The sequence below is a fragment of the Salvelinus alpinus genome, chromosome 10, assembly GCF_045679555.1.
Source record: "Salvelinus alpinus chromosome 10, SLU_Salpinus.1, whole genome shotgun sequence".
Classification (NCBI taxonomy): Eukaryota; Metazoa; Chordata; class Actinopteri; order Salmoniformes; family Salmonidae; genus Salvelinus; species Salvelinus alpinus.
Window position 1 is genome coordinate 66,508,045 of NC_092095.1, and position 17,500 is coordinate 66,525,544.

Below are 17,500 nucleotides of genomic sequence, written 5' to 3' on the forward strand. Positions count from 1 at the left end.
GTGTGTGTGTGTGTGAGAGAGAGAGAGAGAGAGAGAGGGGCGGGGAGAGAGCAGGTTTATTGATATGAAAAGCAGGTTTATTGGGATGAGTCTTGTCCTGGAGGCAGAACTGAGCCGTTTCCGCTAGATGGGCCAGCTGCAAAGTCAAAATTGGAAATATTGTAAAAATGTATGAAAACAAAAATGCAGCTTTTTGATCTTAATTTAAGATTAGATTCAGGCATTAAGGTTAGGGTTAAGATTAGGTTCAGGCATTAGGGTTAGCAGTGTAGTTAAGGTTAGGGTTAAGATTAGATTCAGGCATTAGGGTTAGCAGTGTGGTTAGGGTTAAGGTTAGGTTCAGGCATTAGGGTTAGCAGTGTGGTTAAGGTTAGGGTTAAGATTAGATTCAGGCATTAGGGTTAGCAGTGTGGTTAGGGTTAAGGTTAGTTTCAGGCATTAGGGTTAGCAGTGTGGTTAAGGTTAGAGATAAGGTTAGGTTTAAATTCAGATTTCATGACTTTATGACAGCCAGCTAGTGAGCACTCTGCAGAGCTGCCTCCAGAACAACATTCATGACGAAAAACGCTAACCTGCATTTACAGTGAGTCACTTATCAACAGTGGGTAATGGTAACCGTCAATAATCTTTGTTTAATAGTGTTACCATGGTAGTACCACAGCACACTATAACAATCCACCCTGGTTATGACTTTGTTGATAGGAGTAGATAGTCTCGCTATCATTATGGCCACTGTTTGATATCAGGTTAGCTGGCACCAGAATGACAACACATACACTAAATAGGTGCAGTGAAATGTGTTGTTTTACAGGGTCAGCCATAGTAGCACGGCGCCCCTGGAGCAAATTTGGGTTAAGTTCGTTCCTCAAGGGCAAATCGACAGATTTTCACCTTGTCGGCTTGGGTATTCAAACCAGAGACCTTTCGGTTAGTGGCCCAAGGCTCTAACCATGAGGCTACCTGCCACCCCATTGGGTGATCCTCATGAAACCAGTTTTAAACATGTCTAAAGCAAAAATCATAAATCATTCTGAGGACTAAGATGTCTACTTTTTGGCCAGTGACTTTAAAAAAAAAATTGATTTTACATTTTCGCTGGAATTTTCTGTATTTTCAGCCCAAATTCTCATTACCGAAATGTGTCCGAATTAGATTCTCTGGTAATTTTATACCATTTTATTTCAGAAAAGCCAAACTTATTTGAATAAAAAACAAAATTAGGTTGCTGTAGTTTGTCCATAAAGCATACAAATTGTATACTAGTTGAAGTACATTAAACTATAATATGTATTACGTGCAAACATGTGTCTCATTACCGTAACACTTTTTCAAGTTCCTGTAAAAACTCCAATCAGTTTTTAAATAAAGTTTTATTCACCCATGATGCACCATCTAGAGGAGTAGTAGAAGTTCAATTAATGTATTTGTTTGTATGCCTTCAGAACGAGGTTCTTCTTCTCAAACACCCATTTTACCCCACTTGGCCTTCTCATTACCAACATGGCTAAAAAGCTCAAATTGGGAAAAAGTCAGATTTTATTTTATAGTTTCATTTGACATATTTTCAGTGTTATGTTCAACTTAGGCCTTTTCATTAGGGTAGCGATGTAAAAAAATATTAGAAATAGTTTTGTTTATTACTTTTTTGGACTGTTACGGTATTTATAATTTTGTGGAAATGATGGTAAAATGCATAGTATTTGATCCAAAAACATAATAATAATAATTACAAAATAGATAGTACAGGTTCTAATCTCAGTGATCCCGAGAGGTGAAAAATGACACTTGAGAATTTTTGAGTCAAATGTCAGTTTTGTGAGAATGACCCTATTGTTGTTATGTTGTTATATGTCAAACAGGAAGTTTTGTATTAGTGTCTCATGGTTGTGTTTATTAGGCATCAAACTGACTGAAAGATGGAGCGACTATGTGAAGTTGTCCAATAATAAATTATATATTTTTTCCATTGCACAATGTTTTCAAATGTTTTCCCTTGCATGTGGTAATGAATCCAACCCTGGTTCCAGCTTTTCCAGGCTGGAGGATCTGCCGTCAGAGCAGTGGAACCACGCTACGGTGAGGAACGCCCTCAAAGAGCTACTGAAGGAGATGAACCAGAGTTCCCTGGCCAAGGAGTGCCCTCTCTCTCAGGTAGCAGCTTATGTCATGTCATGTCATGTCATGCAACTTAGTCTCTGGCTTAGGTTGTACTGCATTGTATTAGCCTTATAGTGGTGGGGAATCATGTGCCAAGGAGGGCCCTCTCTCTCTGGTAGCATCTTATGTCATGTTATGTTATGTCATGTCATGTTATGTATCTTAGTCTCTGGCTTAGATTGTTTTTCATTAGCTGCAGGAAGTGGTGTTTCATTAGCTGCAGGAAGTGGCGTTCAAATGACACATGACTTCCTGTATACAGATTCCAAAAAAACAACGCAGATCTGTTTTCTACCGTATGTGACTGTGTTGTGGTGCTCCAGGCCATACAGTATGTGACTGTGTTGTGGTGCTCCAGGCCATACAGTATGTGACTGTGTTGTGGTGTTCCAGTCCATACAGTATGTGACTGTGTTGTGGTGTTCCAGTCCATACAGTATGTGACTGTGTTGTGGTGCTCCAGTCTATACAGTATGTGACTGTGTTATGGTGTTCCAGTCCATACAGTATGTGACTGTGTTGTGGTGCTCCAGTCCATACAGTATGTGACTGTGTTATGGTGTTCCAGTCCATACAGTATGTGACTGTGTTGTGGTGTTGCAGTCCATACAGTATGTGACTGTGTTGTGGTGCTCCAGGTCCTTATAGGTCTAGTATTACACAGTACACATTCACTAAAACACACACTATATTCTCTCTCTCTCTCTCTCTCTCTCTCTCTCTCTCTCTCTCTCTCTCTCTCTCTCTCTCTCTCTCTCTCTCTCTCTCTCTCTCTCTCTCTCTCTCTCTCTCTCTCTCTCTCTCTCTCTCTCTCTCTCTCTCTCTCTCTCTCTCTCTCTCTCTCTCTCTCTCAATTCAATTCAATTCAATTCAAGGGGCTTTATTGGCATGGGAAACATGTGTTAACATTGCCAAAGCAAGTGAGGTAGATAATATACAAAAGTGAAATAAAAAATCTCTCTCTCTCTCTCTCTCTCTCTCTCTCTCTCTCTCTCTCTCTCTCTCTCTCTCTCTCTCTCTCTCTCTCTCTCTCTCTCTCTCTCTCTCTCTCTCTCTCTCTCTCTCTCTCTCTCTCTCTCTCTCTCTCTCTCTCTCTCTCTCTCTCTCTCTCTCTCTCTCTCTCTCTCTCTCTCTCTCTCTCTCTCTCTCTCTCTCTCATCAGAGTATGATCTCTGCCATAGTCAACAGCTCATACTATGCCAACGTGTCCACCTCCAAGTGCCAGGAGTTTGGCCGCTGGTACAAGAAGTACAAAAGGATTCAAGGTGAGGTGTGTCCCCTCTTGGCTCCCGTAACCTTACACACCCCACATGGACAATAAGATGCCATTAGCACCTTCCTCTATGCCTCTCCTCTATAACATTGCCTGTCATTGGCTGGGATCCTAACTGTAAGTCCTTGAGTTGTCCCAAGTGTTGGGCCCTTCTTTCAGCAGACAGTTATCATTTGCTCTTGAGTAGTGTCGGCTCAAGCTTTTGGGGGCCTCCAAAAACTATATTTTGGTTTATTTTTTTATTAGTCCACTGTTGATACAGTCCCAAAACGTTTTGCAGGTCAGCAGTCAAGTTTTCAAGATATTGGACTTTCAAGAAGCAAACTGTCATTGGCCACATCATGATGATGATGCGTTTTGCAAGTGACAGTTTGGTGATTAAAAGTCCAATATCTTGAAAACTTGACTGCTGACCTGCAAAACGTTTTGGGACTGTATCAACAGTGGAATAATGATTTTCCTTTAAGTCCATACACACAGTCTGCTTATAGGAGATACAGCACTACTATAGAGACTAGAGACCCCACCATGATGCATGGTATTAGAGACAGCTCTATAGAGACTAGAGACCCCACCATGATGCATGGTATTAGAGACTGCTCTATAGAGACTAGAGACCCCACCATGATGCATGGTATTAGAGACAGCTCTATAGAGACCCCATCATGATGCAATGGTATTAGAGACAGCTCTATAGAGACTAGAGACCCCACCATGATGCATGGTATTAGAGACTGCTCTATAGAGACTAGAGACCCCACCATGATGCATGGTATTAGAGACAGCTCTATAGAGACTAGAGACCCCACCATGATGCATGGTATTAGAGACAGCTCTATAGAGACTAGAGACCCCACCATGATGCATGGTAATAGAGACAGCTCTATAGAGACTAGAGACCCCCACCATGATGCATGGTATTAGAGACAGCTCTATAGAGACTAGAGACCCCACCATGATGCATGGTAATAGAGACAGCTCTATAGAGACTAGAGACCCCCACCATGATGCATGGTATTAGAGACAGCTCTATAGAGACTAGAGACCCCACCATGATGCATGGTAATAGAGACAGCTCTATAGAGACTAGAGGCCCCACCATGATGCATGGTAATATAGAGCTCTATAGAGACTAGAGACCCCACCATGATGCATGGTAATAGAGACAGCTCTATAGAGACTAGAGACCCCACCATGATGCATGGTAATAGAGACAGCTCTATAGAGACTAGAGACCCCACCATGATGCATGGTATTAGAGACAGCTCTATAGAGACTAGAGACCCCACCATGATGCATGGTATTAGAGACAGCTCTATAGAGACTAGAGACCCCACCATGATGCATGGTATTAGAGACAGCTCTATAGAGACTAGAGACCCCACCATGATGCATGGTAATAGAGACAGCTCTATAGAGACTAGAGACCCCCACCATGATGCATGGTAATAGAGACAGCTCTATAGAGACTAGAGACCCCACCATGATGCATGGTATTAGAGACAGCTCTATAGAGACTAGAGACCCCACCATGATGCATGGTATTAGAGACAGCTCTATAGAGACTAGAGACCCCACCATGATGCATGGTATTAGAGACAGCTCTATAGAGACCCCATCATGGTTTACATAATCTTTTAATGTCACCCTTAATATAGCAGAGAAAACCAAACACTGTCAGCCTCTAATCAGAAGCAGCCGCCAGCCACTCCACACTGGGAGATCCCCTTACACACACACACACACACACACACACACACACACACACACACACACACACACACACACACACACACACACACACACACACACACACACACACACACACACACACACACACACACACACACACACACTCAGGGAAACGTCACACACACACACTCAGGGAAACGTCTCACACACACACACACACACACACACACACACACACACACACACACACACACACACACACACACACACACACACACACACACACACACACACACACACACACACACACACACACACACACACACACACACACACACACACACACACACACACACACACTCAGGGTAACGTCACACACACACACACTCAGGGAAACGTCTCGCACACATACAAACACACACACTCAGGGAAACATCACACACACACACGCAGGGGCTCGGGCACACACACACACACACACACACACACACACACACACACACACACACACACACACACACACACACACACACACACACACACAGGGGCATGGCACACACACATGCAACACATACAGAGTGCATGCACACACATGGATGCACACACACTTGGACCTCATAGCAGACCATGTACCCTCTCCTTACTCCCTCCTCCCTGTTTAACGGTGTCATTCCAACATGGAGGCAGATCAAAGCTGACACCAGACCACAAACACAGGGAGAAGTGGGAGAGTAGTTAGCGTAGTTACCTCAGAATCTGATTGGAGGATCTACTTGTCAGTCTTAGGACCTTCTGTTGATGTCAATTGCATGGCTGGATGGATGGATAAATACATGGATAAAAGATGGATGTAGTTGAATCCTGTGTAACCTACCTACTGTGTTGTACTGTACCGTATAAGTGTATCGTTTTGTTAACCAGTCTGATATATAGCATGTGACTTCACTACAGGTGAATATCTGGAGAAGATGTGGTCAGGACGGGATAAACCTGATATTAAAGGTGAGTTGGAAGGAACACCCATTACCTGAATATATATATATATATAGTATCTAAACAGTATATAGATGGTATTGAGAGCTCTTCAGACCTCCTGTCACCACCATGTCATCTCCTGTATATAGATGGTATTGAGAGCTCTTCAGACCTCCTGTCACCACCATGTCATCTCCTGTATATAGATGGTATAGAGAGCTCTTCAGACCTCCTCTCACCACCATGTCATCTCCTGTATATAGATGGTATAGAGAGCTCTTCAGACCTCCTCTCACCACCATGTCATCTCCTGTATATAGATGGTATAGAGAGCTCTTCAGACCTCCTCTCACCACCATGTCATCTCCTGTATATAGATGGTATAGAGAGCTCTTCAGACCTCCTGTCACCACCATGTCATCTCCTGTATATAGATGGTATAGAGAGCTCTTCAGACCTCCTCTCACCACCATGTCATCTCCTGTATATAGATGGTATAGAGAGCTCTTCAGACCTCCTCTCACCACCATGTCATCTCCTGTATATAGATGGTATAGAGAGCTCGTCAGACCTCCTGTCACCACCATGTCATCTCCTGTATATAGATGGTATTGAGAGCTCTTCAGACCTCCTGTCACCACCATGTCTGTTTGTCTGTTTGTATCTGCAGTGGAGAGGGACAGCATGTCAGATGTATGTGGCCTGGGACAGCGCCCCCCCTCTCACCTGACCCCACCAAACCAGCTTGGAGGGTTATCCCTCAAGGTTGGACTAGGGGACCCCCAAACCCCCAGCCAGCAACAAGCCCTCCCCCACCCGTCTCAGCAGCACTCACCCCACGGCCAGCACCACCACAGCCCACCCCCCAGAGGCCAGGCGCCCCCTCCCGGTCCTCCGGCCTCCCTCCAACCCTTACTTGGCCCGGGCGGTCTCCTCTCCCCCCAGCTCAGCCCTCAGATGGTCAGGCAACAACTGGCCATGGCCCACCTCATCAACCAGCAGCTAGCTGTTAGCCGCCTGCTAGCCCACCAGCACGGTCCGCAGGCCCTCCACCAGCAGCAGCACCAACAGTTCCTCAACCACCCACCCATCCCGCGCTCCTGCAAAGCCCCAGGAGGCCTCACTGATCCTGGGATGAATCCGTCGACCGTGGAGGTCTGTCCGGACATCTACCATCAGGTCAGAGAGGAGCTGAAGAGGGCCAGCGTCTCTCAGGCTGTGTTCGCCAGGGTGGCCTTCAACCGCACACAGGTGAGACATCTACCTCCACTTCCATTTCTAAGCACTGAAACCTCCACTTAAGTTGAATTTTCACTTCAATACATCAATGAAGTTAGGATTCGCCCCTATAACTGTAAGGAGTGGCTGCGGGTCAGATTTATTCAGGTTCTTTGGTCCACAGCACTAAAAGATCCGGAGCCCCCGAAGCTTCTGCACATGTTTATAGTCTCTACTTTACACACAGAGAACAGGCTACTCCGAGAACAGGCTACTCCGAAAACAGGCTACTCCGAGAACAGGCTACTCCGAGAACAGGCTGCTCAGAGAACAGGCTACTCAAAGAACAGGCTACTCAGAGAACAGGCTACTCAAAGAACAGGCTACTCAGAGAACAGGCTAATCAGAGAAAAGGCTACTCGGAAAACAGGCTACTCAGAGAACAGGCTACTCAGAAAACAGGCTACTCAGAGAACAGGCTACTCAGAGAACAGGCTACTCAGAAAACAGGCTACTCAGAGAACAGGCTACTCAGAGAACAGGCTACTCAGTGACAGGCTACTCAGAGAACAGGCTACTCAGAGAACAGGCTACTCAGAGAGCAGGCTACTCAGAGAACAGGCTACTCAGAGACAGGCTACTCAGAGAACAGGCTACGCCGAGAACAGGCTACTCAGAGACAGGCTACTCAGAGAACAGGCTACTCAGGCCAATGGTTCTGGTGTTGTTTAATAAAGTTAGATCAAAGCATAATCAATGTCTGCCAGATCACATAATGATCACAGTATTCTACATTACATAACCCAATATAATAGCCTAGTATAACTTTACTGGAAGACAAAAAACAACAGCAAATTGTTTTCTCATGTGGCCAAAACTCAACAGCGCGCGCCACTGGGCAAAATACACAGGTAGGCTAGGCTGCAGTTTGTTAGCACCATCTGCTCCAAGATTCGTTCACTCAGTCATTCAACACAACACTGTAGGCTACTTCTAAACAACTCTGTAGGCTACTTCTAAACAACTCTGTAGGCTACTTCTAAACAACTCTGTAGGCTACTTCTAAACAACACTGTAGGCTACTTCTAAACAACACGGTAGGCTACTTCTAAACAACACTGTAGGCTACTTCTAAACAACACTGTAGGCTACTTCTAAACAACTCTGCAGTCTACTTCTAAACAACTCTGTAGGCTACTTCTAAACAACACTGTAGGCTACTTCTAAACAACACGGTAGGCTACTTCTAAACAACACTGTAGGCTACTTCTAAACAACTCTGCAGTCTACTTCTAAACAACTCTGTAGGCTACTTCTAAACAACACTGTAGGCTACTTCTAAACAACACTGCATCACTCAAGAAGATCTAAATGCATATCTCCATGAAACTGACTGAGATCAAATGGTTACTATGCAGAATGATGCTGCATGGATGTTTCACCGGTAAAACGTTAAGAATGATCATGCACTATTAAATGCAGTGTTGTTTTTGTCTTCCAGTAACGTTACACTATGCTATTATATTGAGTTCTGTAATGTAGAATACTGTGATCGTTATGGGATCTTGCAGACATTATACAACAACGTTCGCCAGAGTAGCTGATACACACATGTGGTCTGCACATGTGCAGAAGCTCCGGGGAGCTCTGGATCTTTGAGTGCAACGGACTACATATCCAGAAGAAGTGGGATCCACGGCCAGAACTGTGACCACTGTAGCTTTTGAAGGGTCTCAGAGTGGGGTTGTCACCAGTAGAGAACTGTCTAAAACCCTAGCATGTCATATGAGTGTTCTGAAAGCTGAACTCCACTGATACTGACCGGTGAGAAAGCCCAATACACTGACATAGGGACATTCCTACCTAAAGGGAGTAGAGTAGAGTAGAGTAAAGTAGAGTAGAGTAGAGTAGAGTAGAGTAGAGTAGAGTAGAGTAGAGTAGAGTAGAGTAGAGTAGAGTAGAGTAGAGTAGAGTAGAGTAGTGTAGAGTAGTGTAGTGTGAGAGAGAGATGTAATGAGAGAATTCGAGTATGAAAGGGTACTTGGAGAGACCTGACATTTGCGCGCGTGTTTGTGTCTCAGGGCCTGCTGTCTGAGATCCTTCGTAAAGAGGAGGACCCTCGCCAGGCCTCCCAGTCACTCCTGGTCAACCTCAAAGCTATGCAGAACTTCCTGAACCTCCACGAGAGCGAACGCGACCACATTTACCAGGAGGAGCGTGAACGCAGCCTGAACCCAAACCTAGGCAACCTGACCCCAACCAATCAGAACTCCAGCTCCACTGGCCAGCGACTCACACAGGTACACATACATACCCAGGTGTCCTCATGTACGTTGAATAGGAACACTAGGGAATAGCCACATCAGACACACACATCTACAACCACACCTGGGTTTAAATAGATTTGAGATTTTCTCTCTAATACTTTGAGCATTTGATTGAGCCTACATGAAGTGCCAGGGTGGGTGGGGTTTGCACTTTTGGGATTGTTGCATTGGTTCCATTGTGTCTGGAAATCTCAATGAAGTGAAGTTTTTAGTATTTGAAAGAAAATGAATACTATTCGAGCCCAGGTCTGGCTACAACCCACATCACACACAGACACACCCCTGGCAGTACACTAACAGGTTAACACTGTAGTCACATCACACACAGACACACCCCTGGCAGTACACTAACAGGTAAACAAATGCAGGACATCTCTTTAGGGACTCAGTAACCTAGACGATTAGCCAGTCTTGCTCACTAAAACCTCTCTCTCTCTTCCCCCCCGCCCTCTTCTCCTCCCTGCAGCCCAAGCCCCCCCTGACCCAGGTCAGTGCTGAGCTGCCCCTGAAGTCCCTGGTCAACATCAACATTACATCTGGGATCTATGATGAGATCCAGCAGGAGATGAAGAGAGCCAAGGTGTCCCAGGCCCTGTTCGCCAAGGTGGCCGCCAACAAGAGCCAGGTCAGTCCACACACATACAGTATACCAGGAGTCACCAACAAGAGCCAGGTCAGTCCACAAGCATACAGTATACCAGGAGTCACCAACAAGAGCCAGGTCAGTCCACACACATACAGTATACCAGGGGTCACCAACAAGGGCCAGGTCAGTCCACACACATACAGTATACCAGGGGTCACCAACAAGAGCCAGGTCAGTCCACAAGCATACAGTATACCAGGAGTCACCAACAAGAGCCAGGTCAATCCACACACATACAGTATACCAGGGGTCACCAACAAGGGCCAGGTCAGTCCACACACATACAGTATACCAGGGGTCACCAACAAGGGCCAGGTCAGTCCACACACATACAGTATACCAGGAGTCACCAACAAGAGCCAGGTCAGTCCACACACATACAGTATACCAGGGGTCACCAACAAGAGGCAGGTCAGTCCACACACATACAGTATACCAGGGGTCACCAACAAGGGCCAGGTCAGTCCACAAACATACAGTATACCAGGGGTCACCAACAAGGGCCAGGTCAGTCCACACACATACAGTATACCAGGGGTCACCAACAAGAGCCAGGTCAGTCCACACACATACAGTATACCAGGAGTCACCAACAAGAGCCAGGTCAATCCACACACATACAGTATACCAGGGGTCACCAACAAGGGCCAGGTCAGTCCACACACATACAGTATACCAGGGGTCACCAACAAGGGCCAGGTCAGTCCACACACATACAGTATACCAGGGGTCCCCAACAAGAGCCAGGTCAGTCCACACACATACAGTATACCAGGGGTCACCAACAAGAGCCAGGTCAGTCCACAAGCATACAGTATACCAGGAGTCACCAACAAGAGCCAGGTCAATCCACACACATACAGTATACCAGGGGTCACCAACAAGGGCCAGGTCAGTCCACACACATACAGTATACCAGGGGTCACCAACAAGGGCCAGGTCAGTCCACACACATACAGTATACCAGGAGTCACCAACAAGAGCCAGGTCAGTCCACACACATACAGTATACCAGGGGTCACCAACAAGAGGCAGGTCAGTCCACACACATACAGTATACCAGGGGTCACCAACAAGGGCCAGGTCAGTCCACACACATACAGTATACCAGGGGTCACCAACAAGGGCCAGGTCAGTCCACACACATACAGTATACCAGGGGTCACCAACAAGAGCCAGGTCAGTCCACACACATACAGTATACCAGGAGTCACCAACAAGAGCCAGGTCAATCCACACACATACAGTATACCAGGGGTCACCAACAAGGGCCAGGTCAGTCCACACACATACAGTATACCAGGGGTCACCAACAAGGGCCAGGTCAGTCCACACACATACAGTATACCAGGGGTCCCCAACAAGAGCCAGGTCAGTCCACACACATACAGTATACCAGGGGTCACATACAAGGGCCAGGTCAGTCCACACACATACAGTATACCAGGGGTCACCAACAAGGGCCAGGTCAGTCCACACACATACAGTATACTAGGGGCCACCAACAAGAGCCAGGTCAGTCCACAAGCATACAGTATACCAGGGGTCACCAACAAGAGCCAGGTCAGTCCACACACATACAGTATACCAGGGGTCACCAACAAGAGCCAGGTCAGTCCACAAGCATACAGTATACCAGGGGTCAACAACAAGAGCCAGGTCAGTCCACACACATACAGTATACCAGGGGTCACCAACAAGAGCCAGGTCAGTCCACACACATACAGTATACCAGGGGTCACCAACAAGAGCCAGGTCAGTCCACACACATACAGTATACCAGGGGTCCCCAACAAGAGCCAGGTCAGTCCACACACATACAGTATACCAGGGGTCACATACAAGGGCCAGGTCAGTCCACACACATACAGTATACCAGGGGTCACCAACAAGGGCCAGGTCAGTCCACACACATACAGTATACTAGGGGCCACCAACAAGAGCCAGGTCAGTCCACAAGCATACAGTATACCAGGGGCCACCAACAAGAGCCAGGTCAGTCCACACACATACAGTATACCAGGGGTCACCAACAAGAGCCAGGTCAGTCCACAAGCATACAGTATACCAGGGGTCAACAACAAGAGCCAGGTCAGTCCACACACATACAGTATACCAGGGGTCACCAACAAGGGCCAGGTCAGTCCACACACATACAGTATACCAGGGGTCACCAACAAGAGCCAGGTCAGTCCACACACATACAGTATACCAGGGGTCACCAACAAGAGCCAGGTCAGTCCACACACATACAGTATACCAGGGGTCAACAACAAGAGCCAGGTCAGTCCACAAGCATACAGTATACCAGGGGTCACCAACAAGAGCCAGGTCAGTCCACACACATACAGTATACCAGGGGTCACCAACAAGAGCCAGGTCAGTCCACAAGCATACAGTATACCAGGGGTCGCCAACAAGAGCCAGGTCAGTCCACAAGCATACAGTATACCAGGGGTCACCAACAAGAGCCAGGTCAGTCCACACATACAGTATACCAGGGGCCGCCAACAAGAGCCAGGTCAGTCCACACACATACAGTATACTGTATATAGGTATATCATAACAATGCCATACTCTAGTGAGAGGTGCTTAGTGGGTTTTGTTTGAAGCTACCTGCTAAAGGTGAATTGGTGACATCCAGTGATCAGGATGCTTAGTAAAATGTGTAAATATCTGTAACCGTAACACACACTCACCCTCATGTGCATCCCTACACATGCATGTAATGCACACAATCTCCCACACAATGGAGCATGTTATTTCTCCTGGGTTGGTGAACTGTGGGGGATTTGATGGGAGGTAAGATCACATATCGGGGATGTCAAGCACGCGCTGGTCGTTTGGTACCGCAGGCTGTGGTATCTGACTGTCAGCGCTGGTCGTTTGGTACCGCAGGCTGTGGTATCTGACTGTCAGCGCTGGTCGTTTGGTACCGCAGGCTGTGGTATCTGACTGTCAGCGCTGGTCGTTTGGTACCGCAGGCTGTGGTATCTGACTGTCAGCGCTGGTCGTTTGGTACCGCAGGCTGTGGTATCTGACTGTCAGCGCTGGTCGTTTGGTACCGCAGGCTGTGGTATCTGACTGTCAGCGCTGGTCGTTTGGTACCGCAGGCTGTGGTATCTGACTGTCAGCGCTGGTCGTTTGGTACCGCAGGCTGTGGTATCTGACTGTCAGCGCTGGTCGTTTGGTACCGCAGGCTGTGGTATCTGACTGTCAGCGCTGGTCGTTTGGTACCTTAGGCTGTGGTATCTGACTGTCATCGCTGGTCGTTTGGTACCGCAGGCTGTGGTATCTGACTGTCAGCGCTGGTCGTTTGGTACCGCAGGCTGTGGTATCTGACTGTCAGCGCTGGTCGTTTGGTACCACTTATCGCTGACAGTCTGGAGATAGCCATCTAGGAGAGGGAGACACTGGAGATAGCCATCTAGGAGAGGGAGACACTGGAGATAGCCATCTAGGAGAGGGAGACACTGGAGATAGCCATCTAGGAGTGGAAGACACTGGAGATAGCCATCTAGGAGAGGGAGACACTGGAGATAGCCATCTAGGAGAGGGAGACACTGGAGATAGCCATCTAGGAGAGGGAGACACTGGATATAGCCATCTAGGAGAGGGAGACACTGGAGATAGCCATCTAGGAGAGGGAGACACTGGAGATAGCCATCTAGGAGAGGGAGACACTGGAGATAGCCATCTAGGAGAGGGAGACACTGGAGATAGCCATCTAGGAGAGGGAGACACTGGAGATAGCCATCTAGGAGAGGGAGACACTGGAGATAGCCATTTAGGAGAGGGAGACACTGGAGATAGCCATCTAGGAGAGGGAGACACTGGAGATAGCCATCTAGGAGAGGGAGACACTGGAGATAGCCATCTAGGAGAGGGAGACAATGGAGATAGCCATCTAGGAGAGGGAGACACTGGAGATAGCCATCTAGGAGAGGGAGACACTGGAGATAGCCATCTAGGAGAGGGAGACACTGGAGATAGCCATCTAGGAGAGGGAGACACTGGAGATAGCCATCTAGGAGAGGGAGACACTGGAGATAGCCATCTAGGAGAGGGAGACACTGGAGATAGCCATCTAGGAGAGGGAGACACTGGAGATAGCCATCTAGGAGTGGGAGACACTGGAGATAGCCATCTAGGAGTGGGAGACACTGGAGATAGCCATTTAGGAGAGGGAGACACTGGAGATAGCCATCTAGGAGAGGGAGACAATGGAGACTACCTCTGAGGGTTTAGAGCTTGAGGTAGTCACTTCATACAAGTACTTGGGAGTATGGCTAGATGGTGCACTGTCCTTCTCTCAGCACATATCAAAGCTGCAAGCTAAAGTTACATCTAGACTTGGTTTCCTGTATCGTAATCGCTCCTCTTTCACCCCAGCTGCCTAACTAACCCTGATTCAGATGACCATCCTACCCATGCTAGATTACGGAGACATAATTTATAGATCAGCAGGTAAGGGTGCTCTCGAGCGGCTAGATGTTCTTTACAATTCGGCCATCAGATTTGCCACCAATGCTCCTTATAGGACACATCACTGCACTCTATACTCCTCTGTAAACTGGTCATCTCTGTATACCCGTCACAAGACCCACTGGTTGATGCTTATTTATAAAACCCTCTTAGGGGGGAGTGAGGTCTATCTGAGAGATCTTCTGCAGCCCTCATCCTCCACATACAACACCCGTTCTGACAGTCACATTCTGTTAAAGATCCCCAAAGCACACACATCCCTTAGTCACTCGTCTTTTCAGTTCGCTGCAGCTAGCGACTGGAACGAGCTGCAACAAACACTCAAACTGGACAGTTTTATCTCCATCTCTTCATTCAAAGACTCAATCATGGACACTCTTACTGACAGTTGTGGCTGCTTTACGTGATGTATTGTTGTCTCTACCTTTTTGCCCTTTGTGATGTTGTCTGTGCCCAATAATGTTTGTACCATGTTTTGTGCTGCTACCATGTTGTTTTGCTACCATGTTGTTGTTATGTTGTGTTGCTACCATGCTGTGTTGTCATGTGTTGCTGCCTTGCTATGTTGTTGTCTTAGATCTCTCTTTATGTAGTGTTGTGTTGTCTCTCTTGTCGTGATGTGTGTTTTGTCCTATATTTATATTTTATTTTTTATTTTTAATCCCAGCCCTTGTCCCCAAAAGAGGTCATTTGCCTTTTGGTAGGCCATCATTGTAAATAAGAATTTGTTCTTAACTGACTTGCCTAGTTAAATAAAGGTTAAATAAAGGTTAATTTTTTATTTTTTTTAAGATAGCCATCTATGAGCCACTGGAAATGGCCATCTAGGTTAGGTGTGGCTTGGTATATGTTATGATGTCTGTGTACAGCTCTTCAGAATCCGTCCTCTCGGTTTGGGTTCGTGTCAGAGACAGATGGTGATTCATCTTTGGTTCGCTGTCTTTGTATGACTGGTATTTGACAAGAGAGAATGGTTTGACCTGTGAAGTCTTTTGGTCTGAGGGTTGTACAGAGAGATCACATGATCACGGCTGGTCTGAGGGTTGTACAGAGAGATCACATGATCACGGCTGGTCTGAGGGTTGTACAGAGAGATCACATGATCACGGCTGGTCTGAGGGTTGTACAGAGAGATCACATGATCACGGCTGGTCTGAGGGTTGTACAGAGAGATCACATGATCACGGCTGGTCTGAGGGTTGTACAGAGAGATCACATGATCACGGCTGGTCTGAGGGTTGTACAGAGAGATCACATGATTAAGGCAGGAATAAGTCACATGAGGATTCTTGAGGAAGACATAAATAGACTGCTGTTGTTCTGGGTGGTTTTAATTTGGACTATCTAAGAAGTGGATTATAGAATAGAAAAGAATAGGTTGTGTGTGTGTGTGTTTTCACACACGTTCGTGTGGTGTGTGTAAACACGTGTGAGATACATGCTTGTGTGTCTGTGTGTGTGCACCACTGCTGGTCTGGGGGTAGGGTCTCCTACAGGCCTGGCTCTCAGTGAGGGGTCATGGCTCAGTGACCCCATCTGGCTGCATCTGGCCATGGCCCTCTCCGGAGAGACGGAGGGAGGGAGGGAGTGATAGAAAGGAGGGAGGTAGAGAAGGAGCCCTGATCAGGTTATGAACACTGGGTGCTGGAGGAGGAGGCTGTGTACAAACAACAGCTGGTGTCAGTGCCTGGGCCAGTCTAGCAGAGATAATCACATATCTCTCTCTCACAGCCCCACATCATTTTCATCTGGAACTTGTCTTTCGCTCGTTTTCCCAACCTGTTCTTTCATGTCTCTACTCCTCTACATCTCCTTGTCCTTTCTCTCTTTCTCCATTTCCTCTATCACTCTGGTCTGTATGTTAAAATCACCCGTCATCCCTCCCTCTCTGTCAGGGCTGGCTGTGTGAGCTGCTGCGTTGGAAGGAGAACCCCAGCCCAGACAACCGGACTCTGTGGGAGAACCTGTGTACCATTAGAAGGTTCCTGACCCTGTCCCAGGCTGAGAGGGACATGGTGTATGAAGAGGAGTCCAAGCACCACTACAGTGAGAGGCTTCACACTGTCCTCCACATGTCTCCAGAAACACAGGTGAGAGGCTTCACACTGTCCTCCACATGTCTCCAGAAACACAGGTGAGAGACTCCACTGTCCTCCACATGTTTCCAGAAACACAGGTGAGAGACTCCAGCTCCACACTATCCTCCACATGTCTCCAGAAACACAGGTGAGAGACTCCAGCTCCACACTATCCTCCACATGTCTCCAGAAACACAGGTGAGAGACTCCAGCTCCACACTATCCTCCACATGTCTCCAGAAACACAGGTGAGAGACTCCAGCTCCACACTATCCTCCACATGTCTCCAGAAACACAGGTGAGAGGCTTCACACTGTCCTCCACATGTCTCCAGAAACACAGGTGAGAGACTCCACTGTCCTCCACATGTTTCCAGAAACACAGGTGAGAGACTCCAGCTCCACACTATCCTCCACATGTCTCCAGAAACACAGGTGAGAGACTCCAGCTCCACACTATCCTCCACATGTCTCCAGAAACACAGGTGAGAGACTCCAGCTCCACACTATCCTCCACATGTCTCCAGAAACACAGGTGAGAGACTCCAGCTCCACACTATCCTCCACATGTCTCCAGAAACACAGGTGAGAGACTCCAGCTCCACACTATCCTCCACATGTCTCCAGAAACACAGGTGAGAGACTCCAGC

General features: G+C 47.2%; 1 protein-coding gene across 2 annotated transcripts in view; it reads left to right on the forward strand.

Annotated features, from left to right (window-relative positions):
- Nucleotides 1–17,500, forward strand: part of LOC139532655 (DNA-binding protein SATB2-like) — a 52,013-nt gene that overhangs the window by 24,426 nt on the left and 10,087 nt on the right. The window contains exons 5-11 of one of the 2 annotated variants that reach the window (XM_071330557.1): nucleotides 2,028–2,151; nucleotides 3,320–3,422; nucleotides 6,074–6,124; nucleotides 6,768–7,348; nucleotides 9,397–9,615; nucleotides 10,109–10,267; nucleotides 16,669–16,863. In XM_071330557.1, the coding sequence (XP_071186658.1) occupies nucleotides 2,028–2,151; nucleotides 3,320–3,422; nucleotides 6,074–6,124; nucleotides 6,768–7,348; nucleotides 9,397–9,615; nucleotides 10,109–10,267; nucleotides 16,669–16,863 (1,432 nt within the window). The remainder of the gene's footprint in view (nucleotides 1–2,027; nucleotides 2,152–3,319; nucleotides 3,423–6,073; nucleotides 6,125–6,767; nucleotides 7,349–9,396; nucleotides 9,616–10,108; nucleotides 10,268–16,668; nucleotides 16,864–17,500) is intronic. The other variant, XM_071330558.1, reaches the window with a different exon arrangement.